This window comes from Rhodamnia argentea, chromosome 9, assembly GCF_020921035.1.
Source record: "Rhodamnia argentea isolate NSW1041297 chromosome 9, ASM2092103v1, whole genome shotgun sequence".
NCBI lineage: Eukaryota > Viridiplantae > Streptophyta > Magnoliopsida > Myrtales > Myrtaceae > Rhodamnia > Rhodamnia argentea.
The window spans coordinates 23958191-23973786 of NC_063158.1; the positions used below are offsets into that span (position 1 = coordinate 23958191).

General features: G+C 41.8%; 2 protein-coding genes across 2 annotated transcripts; both read left to right on the forward strand.

Annotated features, from left to right (window-relative positions):
• The first annotated feature begins 3581 nt into the window (after positions 1-3581).
• On the forward strand, positions 3582-7755 carry LOC125312454 (G-type lectin S-receptor-like serine/threonine-protein kinase At4g27290). The gene is made up of 7 exons (XM_030673056.2): positions 3582-5054; positions 5503-5637; positions 6158-6309; positions 6450-6660; positions 6749-6986; positions 7067-7217; positions 7298-7755. The coding sequence occupies exons 1-7, from the start codon at positions 3809-3811 to the stop codon at positions 7604-7606; spliced, it is 2442 nt and encodes an 813-aa protein (XP_030528916.1). The 5' UTR covers positions 3582-3808; the 3' UTR covers positions 7607-7755.
• A 3021-nt stretch (positions 7756-10776) lies between these two features.
• On the forward strand, positions 10777-14890 carry LOC115739794 (G-type lectin S-receptor-like serine/threonine-protein kinase At4g27290). Its single transcript, XM_030673059.2, has 7 exons — positions 10777-12159; positions 12674-12808; positions 13332-13483; positions 13623-13833; positions 13922-14159; positions 14239-14389; positions 14493-14890. Exons 1-7 carry the CDS (start codon positions 10914-10916, stop codon positions 14799-14801), a joined length of 2442 nt encoding a protein of 813 aa, XP_030528919.1. The 5' UTR covers positions 10777-10913; the 3' UTR covers positions 14802-14890.
• Positions 14891-15596: the final 706 nt, after the last annotated feature.

A 15596-nucleotide genomic window follows, 5' to 3' on the forward strand; every position in this document is an offset into this window, starting at 1 on the left:
TGAAGTGATCGATTGTGCTCTTTGCCGACCGTGATTACTCGACCAGGTCGGTCCAATTTCCTGTCAATTTTTTGTTTTTTTGAAACAAAGAAAGGGTCGTTGCACAGAAGCAGACATAAGATATCTAGAGCAGGGATCATCATCTTAATATGTAGTAGTAGACCCTCAAGACTGGGCTGCTGATTATCCAATGAACTTCACCTGTCTTCATGTCTTAGTGTGAGAACTGAGAACTATTCTCCATGGTAAATCGGGCACGGAACAGCAGTAAAGTGTCGGTTTATATGTCGACCGGACAATGTGTTGGAAAAAATCAATGAAAGGGAGTAACAATGTGGTCGGACTTTGAGGCGTGTAATCACTCTCTTTTAGGATCAATTTGCCCCACAAAGTTGATACGGGTTTCTGGAAAATTCCCTTCGGGATACAACAAAGTCGTGATGAGATTACTGGATAGCAATTCCAGTAAATCTCCTAAAACTCTCTACGAAACAATAAAGATTGGCTGTCTCTCTTTTGAAGGAAAATGAAAGAAATAAAAGTTGACTCAGAAATTGAACAAAATTGTCCTTTATATAACACTAATAGAACACACCGCTTGGTGTCAAAACTGCCCATGTACGAACGCACCTATTCATGTCCGAAACATCGCACTTATTCATGTTCGAAACATCGCACCAATTCATGTCCGAAACATTACAATTCGGACATGATTGTTCGTGAGTGATAACAATCATTCAGACACAACCGTTGATTTCGAAAAGGAAAAATAATAATAATAATTAAGGCGCAACTATTCATGTCCGAACAATCATAATTAATAATATAGAATATAAATATAAAAGAATTGATTTCGAAAAGGAAAAATAATAATAATAATTAAGGCGCAACTGTTCATGTCTGAACAATCATAATTAATAATATAGAATATAAATATAAAAGAATTGATTTCGAAAAGGAAAAATAATAATAATAATTAAGGTTTATTTCCGTCCGCGGCGCGCAAAGTGCGTCAAAATCGAGCAATCACAAGCGCACCCGCACGCGGATATAGTGGGGTCTAGCCCATTTGCCATTTCTTTATTCCGAAAGACTATTGTGACCTTCTAACTAATAAAGAGACTTGCACTCTTCTTTTTATCCTATGTGGGATTGAAAATGTAGCTTTTGTTTTAACAAACAAACTTCAACACAATGTACCTTGCGAAACCGAAACAGCGACGAGCTCCGTTCGAATAAACACGGAGACTGCGAATTATGAACGTTCCCAGAGATGAGAAGTGAAATGTGTTGCCCGCCGCTACTCCAACTACTGTGGAAGCAGTTCAGAATAAAAAGAAGGCAAAATGACAGAATGAATCTCAACCTTTCCCAGATTTCTAATTCGATCCGACCTTTCAATCCTATAACACAGAAGAATTCAATACTTCGAATTTGTTTCAAATCTATCAGTTCAAGAGGTAAGGATTTATTCTGATAATCTAAATAGATAGGATTAAGTTGATAAAGAGGAGAAACGACGAGGGCATTTACCGCTCCTATAAAGAATAATAGAACGTTAGAAAAATTGGAAAGGAGTGAATAACAAAATGGTTTTCATGGTTATATCAATTTATGGCTTCAACAAGGGGTGATCAGCTACCGGGTGACCTAATTTTCACCCTCGAATTGGGAACCGGACCCAAAGAGCAGGTTCCAGTTTATGGAACCGGGAACTAGTCGACTCGGGGTGGACTCATCCGGGAACCAAAACGACTCCTTTTTTTTCCCCCTATTCCCGGCAAGACTGCAAGTGTTGTTGTATAGTCTAAACTACTACATTAATAATGATTACTAAAACAAGCTCATGACAAGTGAATACACGAACAAAGCTATAATGAGCGAGAGGCATCAGTCGCAAGGGAGGGATGATTGCTGCGTGACTGAGACTAAGAGAAGTGAAGCGATAGGCATGAGCGACGGACATGACCGAGTCTTAGCAAGAAAAGAATGCGACTCAAGGTTTTGGAAATTTAGAATAATAAAAATTAAAAGAAAAAGTTCGGTCCGGTCTGAAAGGTCCGGGTGGATAGGTCCATACCTGGAATCGAAAATCGGCCGATGTTAACTGGATCCAAATTTTAGAAATCGGGAACCGATTTGTTCCCATCCTTTTGATCACCTTTAACGTCAACAAAATACTTGAGTAGGAAAAACAAACATAACAAAAAAACGAATTTCCATTCAAAACGCATGCTCATAATGGCCAGGGCAACTGCCATGAGCTGCAACGACCAATATTATAATGTAGTCCAATCCTACTTTTAGACAAGGAATTCGTAACATGGGGGGCGGCAGAGGATGCTTTTTCCACACATGAACATGTTTCTTCTAGAACCTAGGCCATGTCGTAATGGGGTGGTCTTATTGAAATTCAACGTCGGTAGCCTTTCATGCCAACCACGTAACGACCCAGACACGGCGAGGACACAATTTCATAATTTTTTTTTAGGTCATTAAGTTAATAACGTCATTATGGTGCTAACAAGTACGAGGTGATGACACAAAATGTTTTTTAACCTTTTTTCTTAATATATAATGCGATTTTTTACTCCCTCTCTCTCTCTCTTTCTCTCTCTTATTTGACATGGCTTTTGAATTTTCAATAATATGTTCAGTGTAAACCCTCAGTTGAAATTCCTCATGGTGTTCGCTAATGTGAACGATGACGCTATTCGTTTGGACGCATTAGCATCCATATAAGTTCGTTGCCCAATCAATCCTAAACATGTTGTTGGAATGCCAATTTAGTTATAAGCATTCTTATTTTGTCAATTTAGTCCTATACCTTTGCGCAAAACTCCAACATAATTATTTCAATAAATTTTCATCAAGTTATCGTTGGTCCTCCTAAATGGCACACCGCCACGCCACGTTAGCGATTTCCGATGAAAATTGGTCGAAACGACTATATTGCAATTTCTCACAGAGGTTTAGAAGGTAAATTGATGAAATTAGAAAGTTTACCAACTGAATTAGATATTCATACAGTATGCTCAAGACTGATTAGATTACTTCCTCCCTCCATTCCTCTCCACTATCTCTATTCTTCTCCCCGATTTTAAACTGCTCACCCTGATTTATTTTCCTTTCTGCACACACCGACATGCCCTCGCGCTAGATGTCATGTAGCGAATTTGGTAAATCAATCTTTGTGTTATTGAATTTCATGCCACTTATCTTAGTAAGATGATATTGATTTACATACAAAGAATATCAAATGTACGGACTTGGAACGTGGTTTTCCCACGTGACATTTAATGTGTTTAGGTGGCCTTTCAAGAGACAGATAGAGGGTGGGGGCTTGCGGCCGGCATTGACGACATTTAATCTTTTGTTCCGAACGCTGGCTCCGGGTCAGACTTACTTTTTTTTTTTTTGGTCCAAAGTCAGACTTACTTTACACGCCTAAATCAAGGCGGTCTTTCTTGGTGACTTCTGGAGCCAAAGCAAAGGGAAAGACGCGAGTTTACTGTCACAATGACCCGCAGAGTTCTACTCGTTTCGTTTATTTTCGACGAAAACGATGTTTTCTACTTGGCAAAGTTCGTGTGAGATTGCACGTTTTCCCACCTTTTGACCTGTTCCGAGCTTTAGGTCCCTCAAAAATCAAAACTTTGTCGTCGCGTGCGACTGTTCGATCAACCTCTCTGACCATTCAAAGCAAGTACACCATGAGCAGCAATCCCTCTCCTCCCCCACACCGAAAAGGCCCACTTCGCAAGGCTGCAGCTCCGCGCATCGCCTGCCGCCTATCGACACCGAAGCCATGATCTTTCCTCTGTTTCTCGCTTTCTGTTGCTCTCTTGGATCGCCGCTGGCACAGTCCGCGGACACTCTGTCGGCCAACCAGACACTGCAAGATGGACAGAGCTTGGTTTCATCTGGGCAAATCTTTGAATTTGGCTTCTTTACTGTTGACAACTCGAGTGCCAGGTACTTGGGCATTTGGTACAAGAACAAACCTCTCCAAGTCACTTGGGTGGCCAACAGGGACAACCCAATCGCCAATTTCTCAGCAGAATTGACACTGAGCTCACAAGGGTCAGTGTCTCTGCAAAATGGGTCCGTTAATTACTGGTCTGTGACCCCAGTTGGGGCTGTGAACGAGCCGTTCCTGAGGCTTCTGGACAATGGCAATCTCGTCTTGAGTGATGCAAGTGTTTCTGATGATTCAGAGGACTATCTCTGGCAGAGCTTTGATAACATAACTGACACTTTGCTGCCGGAGATGAAACTGGGATGGAATTTGAGGACCGGTTTGAAGCGGAACATGACTTCGTGGGCCTCGACAACCGATCCGTCGAGCGGCCAGTACACGTTTAGCCTCGAGCCGCCCGATGCTCCGCAGTTGATTCTGTGGAAAGGGAGCCAGAAGCAGTACAGATGGGGGCCCTGGAATGGAAAGAGGTTCAGTGGGAGTAATGAGCTCAAGGCCAATCCAATATTTGAGCCGATTTTTAATTCCAGCCCTGAAGAGGTGTATTACACATACAAAGTGGTAGATAATTCGACCCTATCGAGATTCGTCGTGACCCCGGAGGGTGCGATTCAATATCTTGCTTGGTTGGACAGCCAATGGACGAATTTGGTTACTTTACAGAGGGACTATTGTGATACTTATGGCATGTGTGGGCCGTATGGGACTTGCTATGATTCCTCTGATGAAAATTGCAGGTGCTTGAAGGGGTTCAGGAAAAACGATTCGAACCCCCTTGATTGGACCGGTGGGTGCTCCCGGACATGGGGTTTGAGTTGTGGAAATGGTGACGGCTTTGTGAAGTTCAAGGGTTTGAAGCTGCCAGATAATTCGCATCTGTCGGGGAATACAAGCTCGAGCCTTGAGGAATGCAAGACGGAATGTTTGAAGAATTGCTCTTGTATGGCATTCACTAGGGTAGATGTCCACGGGAATGGTGGGGACTGTCTTCTGTGGTTTGTGGATTTGGTTGACACGAAGAACTATCCTTCAGGCGGAGATGTGCTGTATATACGAATGGCACGGGCAGAGATAGGTATTGTTCCATCGAGCTCTAAGTGATTTTCATTTGTCATTCTCGGTAGCTTTAAAGAAGTTTTCATTTGAATAGCTGCCAAGGAAATCCTTGCCTGGAAATGCTTTATCTGGATCTGATGACATAGTTATAGTTAATGTTCCCATTGAAGAAACTCATATTCGACCACCATTGTGTTTGTGTCACATGCTGTAAGATCTTTCAAATAGGATCTCTAAGCCCTGGGAGTTTATTAAGAAATGCTTCTTTCTGTATGTGCAATCACATAGCATCTACTAGTTTTGCGCATTCATATATGCTCTATGTTAGATAAAACAAATGAGCACAAGAAACTTTTCTGCAATGTAGAAAGCACAGTGGAACAGATAAGAACTATTGCCATGTGGTTACTTAGCTCTCTGTTTGAGTATGACAGCCCATGATTATTTCGAAATTTTTTGATGAACAGATGCAATCACTCGAACTAAGAGGAGAAGGCGTATAATAACCGCTGTTGGTATTTCTGTCTCGACTGTATGTGGATTGCTTGTATTGGCATTCATTGGCTTGTACACTCTGCGAAGAAGGAAAGAGAGGGCAAGAGGTAAAGTCATTATCACAGCATAAAACTATTTATTGCAAACCGCATGATTCTCGCTTCTCATTTTGAATAAGAAATGTAAGAAATCGTTGAAACTATGTTCGTGACTCTGTATCTTTACGTGTTCCTTTCTTGTGCATCATGCTAAAAATGTTTCCTTCAATGAAAGCATACCTGAAAGGCCTATAAATAAATTAACATCCTTAATGCGGGTCTAAGAAAACAATGATTGGCTTAGCATCACATCCAGCTTAAATCTGGGAGAACGGTATCCCCGATAATTATTTTCGGGTTCCTGATCATCAAGTCAGAGCGAATAGTAACCACTTCGAGGAAACAAATGATAACCACTTTGTGGAAACAAATGCTTCCTAAAGCTGCTTTAATTGCTATCTGTTCGCTTTAATTCCCTTTTCTCAGCGAACCAGTGGGATATGCTGCACTTCTTGTCATATTTTTGAGAATGCAGTGCGTACTTACGCATTTGTTTATGCTGATGGCTGATTTATATCCTCTGTCACAGCTGAATATGGAGTCTATCGAGATTCGGGAGATGGTGCTCCGGAAGATGACCTTGAATTACCCCTTCTTGATATCGGCGTGGTTGCTCATGCCACTAGCAATTTCTCTTTCCAAAACAAGATTGGGCAGGGCGGGTTCGGTGAAGTATACGAGGTACTTTTTTGGCCCAAAGTATATGAGGTAGTTCGAAAGTCGCATTTTCTCGTATTAACTCCATGAAGATTGTTTTTCGATACAAAAAGATGATTTATAATTCCTTTCGACTTCGATCTTATTAATACCGTATCTGCCAGGGTGTATTACCTACTGGACAAGAAGTTGCTGTGAAGAAGCTCTCACTGAACTCTGGGCAGGGCCTGAAAGAGTTCAAGAATGAGGTCATACTGATTGCCAAACTTCAACACCGGAATCTTGTGAAGCTCTTAGGATGCTGCATTCATGGAGATGAAAGAATGCTAATCTACGAGTACTTGCCGAACAAGAGCTTGGACCACCACCTTTTTGGTGTGATCATCACTCCATTTACACTTTTTCAACCTGCTTGAACACTATACATTTTTTCCCTGAATAACTTTGTCTCAATTTTGTGAAGATCCAAATAGACGTAAACTTGTGACCTGGAAGACACGCTTCAGCATTATCATGGGGATTGCACGTGGACTTCTCTATCTCCATGAAGACTCCAGGCTGAGAATTATCCACCGAGACCTCAAACCGAGCAACATCTTACTAGACAGTGAGATGAACCCTAAAATCTCAGATTTTGGAATTGCAAAAATATTTACCATAGAGAATGCTGGAGAAATGACCAACAGAATAGTTGGGACATAGTAAGTTATATTTAGAGTTTGTTTCAAGGGATATTTTCGAAGATTTGTGGCTATGCTGACACTCTATTACCATCCTGCAGCGGTTATATGTCTCCCGAGTATGCATTGAAAGGCCACTTTTCAGTAAAATCAGATGTGTTTAGCTTTGGAGTACTGTTACTGGAGATTGTAAGCGGCCACAAGAATTGGGGATTTTATCACCCAGACCATGACCTCAATCTCGTGGGACACGTAAGTATTGCCTCAGATTGGATGCTAAGTCCATCTTTTGCTCTATGATTTGGATTTACTTGGTTTTAACGTACTTTCAGGCATGGAAACTGTGGACCGAGGGGAATGCGCTAGGACTAGTAGATGCCCTGATCGAGCAAGAATTTCCCATGAAGGAAGTGATGAGGTGCATCCAGGTAGGACTCTTGTGCGTGCAGCAGCGACCGGAAGACCGGCCAACAATGTCATCAGTCGTGCTTATGCTGGTCAGCGAGACTTCTGATGTTCCTCAACCCAAGGAACCGGGATTTAGTGCTGAGAGCTTCGTTGTGGGCACCGACTCATCCTCTAGTAGCAAAATACTTCACATTTCCAATTATATGACTATGACAGCTCCGGAGAGTAGATGAAAAGAATACTCAGAGTGATGAGAAGAGTAACACGCGACACATACTTTTAAACTCGAAAAGAATGTGGGGCATAGATTTGTACAGATGCTTCATATTTTTTTTTTCTTCTGCAATAGATTGATGCATAAGATGTAGATATTCATGCAGAATGTTCACTACTCCTGGGTAAGCTAACAGCTTTGGCTGCCTTATTCCTTCAACGATGACTCTAAAGTTCAGCAAAAAGGAGTTCTGAAACTTGATATGGTATTGAATCCTTCACTTCACCATACGGACATAGTGAGGCGCGGCTGTACCGGCTCAGAGCAATGATCAAGTCTGCTCTACGTGTCGCATGACTTATCGGAGAAGTTCGAGCCAAGAAAAGAAAACGAGACCTGCAACGCTATACGTTTTTCCCCCATGATTCCTGAACAGTGGCCTAGCGGAGTAATGAGAGCAGTCAATTAGTTTGAGAACTTTTTATACAATCTTCAGCATCACCTGAGATTATGCCAACCTGAACACGACCCTAGTCCAAAGTCAGGTCCAACAACTAAATCCTGTTTGCAAATGAGGTTTTCTTGAACGTGAACTACATTAACTTGCGCATGAAAAATGGTATTTGCCAGTTTTATGATTCCGTAAGCCATCATCGTATGTGATGGGTTGAATACAGCGGTTCATCCTTGTCAGGCAATTAAGAGTTGGAGGTCCCATACATGACATAGGGAAGGAAAGCTGAGTCGTTGTCTCTGGACATTATGTGCCATTTTTGATGAGGTCGGTCTACTGGGTTTTACATAAAATCCATTAAATTTAAATAGCTTAGATGGGTTTAAGGTGCATTTTACTGGTCCATCTAAAGTTTTTGCTGAAAATTGAAAAGAAAAACCTAGATAATGACTTTACCTCTTGCCGCCAAGACATTTACGAACAATTTGATACATGATCTTATTACAATAATCTGTGGACTCTTCCACTATGGAGGTTACCTAATATCATCCGCCCCTCTGTTTCTCGAAAAACTGCCTTATTAGTTATAAATCTATTGCATGGACGTCAATTCAGTTCTTGTTATTTTGCCAATTCAGTCCTACATCTTTCCGAGAAGCTCCAATGTAATTCTCCTGGCCATTTTTTGTTGAAAATCGCTAGCATGGCAGTCAAGTCATTGTCAACCGTCCTAAAATGGCACACCACCACGTCAGCTATTTTTGATGAAAATTGGCTACAATGATTACGTTGTCATTTCGTACAAATGTTTATGACTAAATTGATGAAACTGAAAAGTTTACTATTAAATTGACAGCAATACAATATGTTTAAGAGTGATTGGACAATTTTCCCCTCCATGCCTCTCCACTTCTTTGTTCTCCTTTCCCACTTCAAACCGCTCGCCCTAATTTTCCCTTTCTTCACATATCGACACATGTGCGCTCGCAGTAATTATCTTATTACGAATTCGGAAAATTAACCATCGTATTACGAAGTTTTTGTCAATTATCTTAATAAGATAATAGGATATGTTCACTAGAAGTCCTAAAACTTATCACAAAAGTGCAATTGAATCCTAAAACTTGCAAAAAGTGCAATCGAATCCTAAAACTTGGTAAATTAGTAAAATCAAATCCTTTGGTTAATATTTTTTTTATTAATGGAAAATGCTGACGAGATAATTTTTAACTTAACTTTTTTTTTATTATATGTGGGATTTTGTTATTTTTATTCATATTTTTTAAAAATATAATAAGAAAAATTTAAATTTTATTTTAAAAGACAAAACTTAGAAAAGAATGGGGAAAGGCAGAGCTCGCTAGTTGGGGGTTGCCACCCATCGCCGAAGGGGCCGGCAACCTCCGCGGGGCGGGGCGAGGGTGGCCTCGCCCTCACCTAGTTAGGGCGACGTCGGACCTTGCGTGGGGCGGGCGACCATCGCCCTCTCTCAGGACCGCCAGCCCCTCCAGAGATGAGCATGGGCAGTGCCCTAGGCTCTGCCATTCTATTTTTTTTTTTCCAATTTTTTAAAAAATAAAATGTTAATTTTCCTTTTCTAGTTTTTTAATAAATTTTCAAAAGTTTCTGAAAAAATAATAAATATAATTACTGCCATATGAGAGAGAAAAATTAATTTAAAATGCCACGTCAGCATTTTTCATTGATTAAATTGACGGTGTTAACGAAAGGGTTTGATTTCACTAATTTAATAAGTTCTAGGATTTAATTGTACTTTTTATAAATTTTAAGATTCAATTACACTTTCATGATTAATTTTAGGACTTTTAATGAACATATCTTTATTATAATATTAGTCTACAAAAATGTCAAATTGTCACATTTAGAGATAGAGGAGGGGACGGCATCGACGGGAGCAGTGACGATGCATTGTCGAATTACAGGCCTTGGTTGATTAGGCGGTCTTCCCCGTTGACTTTGGGAACAAAAGCAAGAAAAGGTTACTGTCACAATGACGCCAATATCTTTCGTTGACTTCTGAAGTGAACATTATTTTAATTAAAGGCGTGAAAGCCTCTCATTATATCAAATAAAGCCCTAATCAAAAGTAATTTTTGCCTTTTACTTGTTGAATTTTTTTCTTTTTGTTCTTTTACTATTTTTCTTTCTTTTTGGCCGACGGCCGGCGAACCACCGATGATGCCCAAATAGGGCTGGATGAGGGTCGCCTCCCCCTGGCGCGACCGGCCCTCCCAAGTCGAGGGTCATCTCACCCGGATTCGGTCGGCCCTAGCTAGGCGAGGCGAGGCCGCCCCTATGGCCGGCGAGGGCGGCTCTAGCCGGGCGAGGCGAGGTGAGGCCGTCCCCGTGGCCGGCAAGGGCAGCCCTCGCCGGATCAAGCGAGGGCCACCCTCGCCCCACCCTTTTCGGGCATTGCACTAAGCACTAGCGAAGAAAAAATAGAAAAAATAGAAAAAAAAATTAAAAAACGAAAATATTCTTGATAATTCTTTTTTTTAGATAATGAGAATAGATTTATTTAAAATAATATCCATTTCAGATTAAAACGCTAGTACTTGAGGTCTTTATTTGAAATTTTCTCATTTATTTTCGACGAAAACGATTTTCTAATTGATAAATTTCATGCCGACGTGCACGTTTGCCGCCCTTGACCGTTCCAAGCGCAGTTGCTCAAAAATCAAATTTTTGCCGTCGTATGCGACGATTTGATCAACCGCTCTGACCATTCAAAGCAGCACACCATGAACAACGACCGCTCTCGTCCACCGATACACAAAGACCTTCCGATGCGCTCCCCATTTCGCCAGGCTGCAACTCCACGCATCGCCCGCCTCCTCCGGCCATCAGAGCCATGGTCTTTCCTCTGTTTCTCGCTTTCTGCTGCTTTCTTGGATCGTCGCTGGCGCAAACCACAGACACTCTATCAGCCAACCAGACACTGCAAGATGGACAGAGCTTGGTTTCATCTGGGCAAGTCTTTGAATTTGGATTCTTTACTGTTGACAACTCGAGTGCCAGGTATTTGGGCATTTGGTACAAGAACATTCCTCTGCAAGTCACTTGGGTGGCCAACAGGAACAACCCAATCGCCAATTTCTCAGCAGAATTGGCACTGAGCTCACAAGGGTCAGTGTCTCTCCAAAATGGGTCCATAAAGTACTGGTCTGTGACCCCAGTTGGGGCTGTTAGCGAGCCGTTCCTGAGGCTCCTGGACAATGGCAATCTCGTTTTGAGTGATGCAAGTGTTTCTGGTGATTCAGGGGACTATCTCTGGCAGAGTTTTGATAACATAACTGACACTATGCTGCCGGAGATGAAACTCGGGTGGAACTTGAGGACCGGTTTGAAGAGGACCATGACTTCGTGGGCCTCGGCAGTTGATCCGTCGACTGGTCAGTACACGTTTAGCCTTGAGCCACCTGATGCTCCGCAGTTGATTCTGTGGAAAGGGAGCCAGAAGCAGAATAGATGGGGGCCCTGGAATGGAGAGAGGTTCAGTGGGAGTAATGAGCTCCAGGCCAATTCGGTATTCCGCCCGATTTTCAATTCCAGCCCTGAAGAGGTGTATTACTCATTCGAGGTGGTCGATAATTCGACCCTAGCGAGATTCGTTGTGAACCCAGAGGGCGCGGTTCAATATTTCGCTTGGTTGGACAATCAATGGACGCCTTTGGTTACCTTACAGAGGGACTACTGTGATACTTATGGCATCTGTGGGCCGTATGGGACTTGTTATGATTCCTCTGATGGAAATTGCAGGTGCTTGAAGGGTTTCAGGAAAAACGATACAAACCCCCTTGATTGGACCGGTGGGTGCTCCCGGACATGGGGTTTGAGTTGTGGAAATGGTGAAGGCTTTGTGAAGTACAAGGGTTTGAAGCTGCCAGATAATTCACGTCTGTCGGGGAATACGAGCTCGAGCCTTGAGGAATGCGAGACAGAATGCTTGAAGAATTGCTCTTGTATGGCATTCACGAGGGTAGATGTCCATGGTAATGGCGGGGATTGTCTTCTGTGGTTTGTGGATTTGGTTGACATGAAGAACTATCCTTCGGGCGGAGATGTGCTGTATATACGAATGGCACGGGCGGAGATAGGTACTGATACATCTAGCTCTAAGCAGTTTTCACTTGTCATCTCTCAGTAGCTTTAAAGAAGTTCTCATTTGAATAGGTGCCAAGGAAATCCATGGCCTTGCCTGGAAATGCTTTATGTGGATGTGATGACATAGTTATAGTTAACGTTCGCATTGAATAGGCTCATATTCGATCATCATTGTGTTAGTGTCACATGCACTAAGATCTGTCGCTGGAATAGGATCTTTAAGCCCTGTGTTAGTGTCACATGCACTAAGATCTGTCGCTGGAATAGGATCTTTAAGCCCTGGGAGTTTATCAAGAAATGCTTCTTTCTGTACGTGCAATCACATAGCATCTGCTAGTTTTGCGCATTCATATATGCTTTATGTTAGATAAAACAAACGAGTGCAAGAAACATTTCAGCAATGTAGAAAGCACAGTGGCAGAGATAAGAACTATTGCCATGTGGTTACTTAGCTCTCTGTTTTTTAGTATGACAGCACATGATTATTTCGAACTTTTGGATGAACAGATGCAATTGCTCGAGCTAAGAGGAGAAGGCGTATAATAACCGCCGTCAGCATCTCTCTCTCAACTGTATGTGGAATGCTTATATTAGCATTCATTTGCTGGTACGCTCTCCGAAGAAAGAAAGAGAGGACAAGAGGTAAAATCATTATCACAGCATAAAACTATTTATCGCAAACGGGATGATCCTCACTTCTCTCATTTTGAATAAGAATAGTAAGAAATCACTGAAAGTATGTTCATGACTCCATATCTTTACATGCTCCTTTCTTGCACATCATGCTAAAAATATTTCCTTCAATGAAAGCATAACTGAAAGGCCTATAAATATATGAACACCCTTAATGTGGGCCTAAGAAAACAATGATTGGCTCAGCATCACATCCAGCTTAAATCTGAGATAACGCTATCCCCGATCATTATTTTCGGGTTCCTGATCAGCAAGTTAGAGCGAATAGTAATTACTTCGAGGAAGCAAATGAAAACCACTTTGTGCAGACAAACGCTTCCAAAAGTTGCTTTAATTGCTATCTGTTAGCTTTAATTCCCTTTTCTCAGCGAACACGCAGGATATGCTGGGCTTTTTGTCGTATTTTTTGAGATTGCAGTGCATACTTATGCGTTTGTTTATGCTGATGGCTGATTTTTTTCCTCTGTCACAGATGAATACGTAGTTTATCGAGATTCAGGAGATGGTGGTCTGGAGGACAACCTTGAATTACCCCTTCTTGATATCGCTGTGGTTGCTGATGCCACTAGAAATTTCTCTTTCCAAAACAAGGTTGGACAGGGCGGGTTTGGTGAAGTATACAAGGTACTTTTTTGGCCAAAGTATAGAAGGTAGTTCGAAAGTCGCATTTTCTCATTTTAACTCCATGAAGATTGTTTTTCGATACAAAAAGATAATTTGTAATTCTTTTCTACTTCGATCTTATTAATACGCTGTCTGCCAGGGTGTATTACCTACTGGACAAGAAGTTGCTGTGAAGAAGCTCTCACTGAACTCTGGGCAGGGCCTGAAAGAGTTCAAGAACGAGGTCATACTGATTGCCAAACTTCAACACCGGAATCTTGTGAAGCTCTTAGGATGCTGCATTCACGGAGATGAAAGAATGCTGATCTACGAGTACTTGCCGAACAAAAGTTTGGACCACCACCTTTTTGGTGCGATCATCACTCCATTTACACTTTTTCAACCTGCTTGAACATTATACAGTTTTTCCCTGAACAACTTGTCTCAAATTTTGTGAAGTTCCAGATAGACGTAAACTCGTGACCTGGAAGACACGCTTCAGCATTATCATGGGGATTGCACGTGGACTTCTCTATCTCCATGAAGACTCCAGGCTGAGAATTATCCATCGAGACCTCAAACCGAGCAACATCTTACTAGACAGTGAGATGAACCCTAAAATCTCAGATTTCGGAATTGCAAAAATATTTACCGTAGAGAATGCTGGAGAAATGACCAACAGAATAGTTGGGACATAGTAAGTTATCCTATCATTTGTTTCAAGGGATATTTTCGAAGGTTTGTGGCTATACTGATTCTCTGTTTCCGTCTTACAGTGGTTATATGTCTCCCGAGTACGCACTGAAAGGCCACTTTTCAGTAAAATCAGACGTGTTCAGTTTTGGAGTACTGTTACTGGAGATTGTAAGTGGCCACAAGAATTGGGGATTTTATCACCCGGACCATGACCTCAATCTCGTGGGACATGTAAGTATTGCCCTGCTTATGCTTAGCTCGGATTCGATGCCAAGTCCTTCATGTTTTATTGCTCTATGATATGTATTAACTTGGTTATAATGTACTTTTTCAGGCATGGAAACTGTGGACCGAGGGGAATGCACTAGGACTAGTAGATGCCCTGATCGAGCAAGAATTTCCCATGAAGGAAGTGATGAGGTGCATCCAGGTAGGACTCCTGTGCGTGCAGCAGCGACCGGAAGACCGGCCGACAATGTCATCGGTCGTGCTTATGCTGGTGAGCGAGACTTCTGATGTTCCTCAACCCAAGGAACCAGGATTTGGTGCTGAGAGCTTCGTTGTGAGCACCGATTCATCCTCTAGTGTCAAAATATTTCACTTTTCCAATGATATGACTATGACAGCTCCGGAGAGTAGATGAAAAAAGTACTCGAGTGAGGAGAAGGGTAACATGCGATACGTACTTTCATACATGAAAAGAATGTGGGGCGCAGATGTGTACAGATTCTTTATATTGTTATTTTTTTTTTTTTTTTTGTTGCTATAATTTGATGCATAAGAGTTAGATATTCATGCACAGTGTCACTACTTCGGGTTAAGCTAACAGCTTTGCCTGCCTTATTCCTTCAACGATGACTCAAAGTTCTGAAACTTGATATGGTATTGAATCCTTCACTTCACCATATGGAAATAGTGAGGCGCCATTGTACTGGCTCAGAGCAATGATCAAGTCTATTATAAAAACAAGACCTGCGTGGCGATCCACTTTTCCGACGTGACATCACAGAATCCGGTGTTCCTGTAAACTGATAACCTAAGTTGGTCGCCGGACGTTATCGGTCCCCTCCACACCGTGCCATATCCCCGAATAGCAGAAGAACGCATGCTTCATGTAAATTAAACCGATAACCTAAAATTGTGCAGAGCTCTGTTCTGCCAGAGAACCAGTATGATGAAGCTCATCTTGGTTCATCTTTAGTTGATATCATTCCGTTCAGACAAGCAACAATTTTTCAAGCAAGTTCTCCAACTAACTTCAGTTCCCACACCCTAAACGAAAACTGTGAATTATTTTGTAGGGCCATGGCTAACTGTTATATAAGTTGTGGGTTAACATTTTACGTACTAAAATATTGTAAGTTCATCAGTGTAAAGTACAAACTGATGACAACAAAATATCGTGATTAATTATACACTCAAGTGATGAAAAGTATTA

Coding starts and splice junctions, on each gene's coding strand:
- LOC125312454 (XM_030673056.2), top strand. CDS start 3,809: ATGATCTTTCCTCTGTTTCTCGCTTTCTGTTGCTCTCTTGGATCGCCG. Junction 5,055..5,502: donor AATGGCACGGGCAGAGATAG/GTATTGTTCCAT, acceptor TTTGATGAACAG/ATGCAATCACTCGAACTAAG. Junction 6,661..6,748: donor CTTGGACCACCACCTTTTTG/GTGTGATCATCA, acceptor AATTTTGTGAAG/ATCCAAATAGACGTAAACTT.
- LOC115739794 (XM_030673059.2), top strand. CDS start 10,914: ATGGTCTTTCCTCTGTTTCTCGCTTTCTGCTGCTTTCTTGGATCGTCG. Junction 12,809..13,331: donor AAAGAAAGAGAGGACAAGAG/GTAAAATCATTA, acceptor CCTCTGTCACAG/ATGAATACGTAGTTTATCGA. Junction 13,484..13,622: donor GGTTTGGTGAAGTATACAAG/GTACTTTTTTGG, acceptor GCTGTCTGCCAG/GGTGTATTACCTACTGGACA.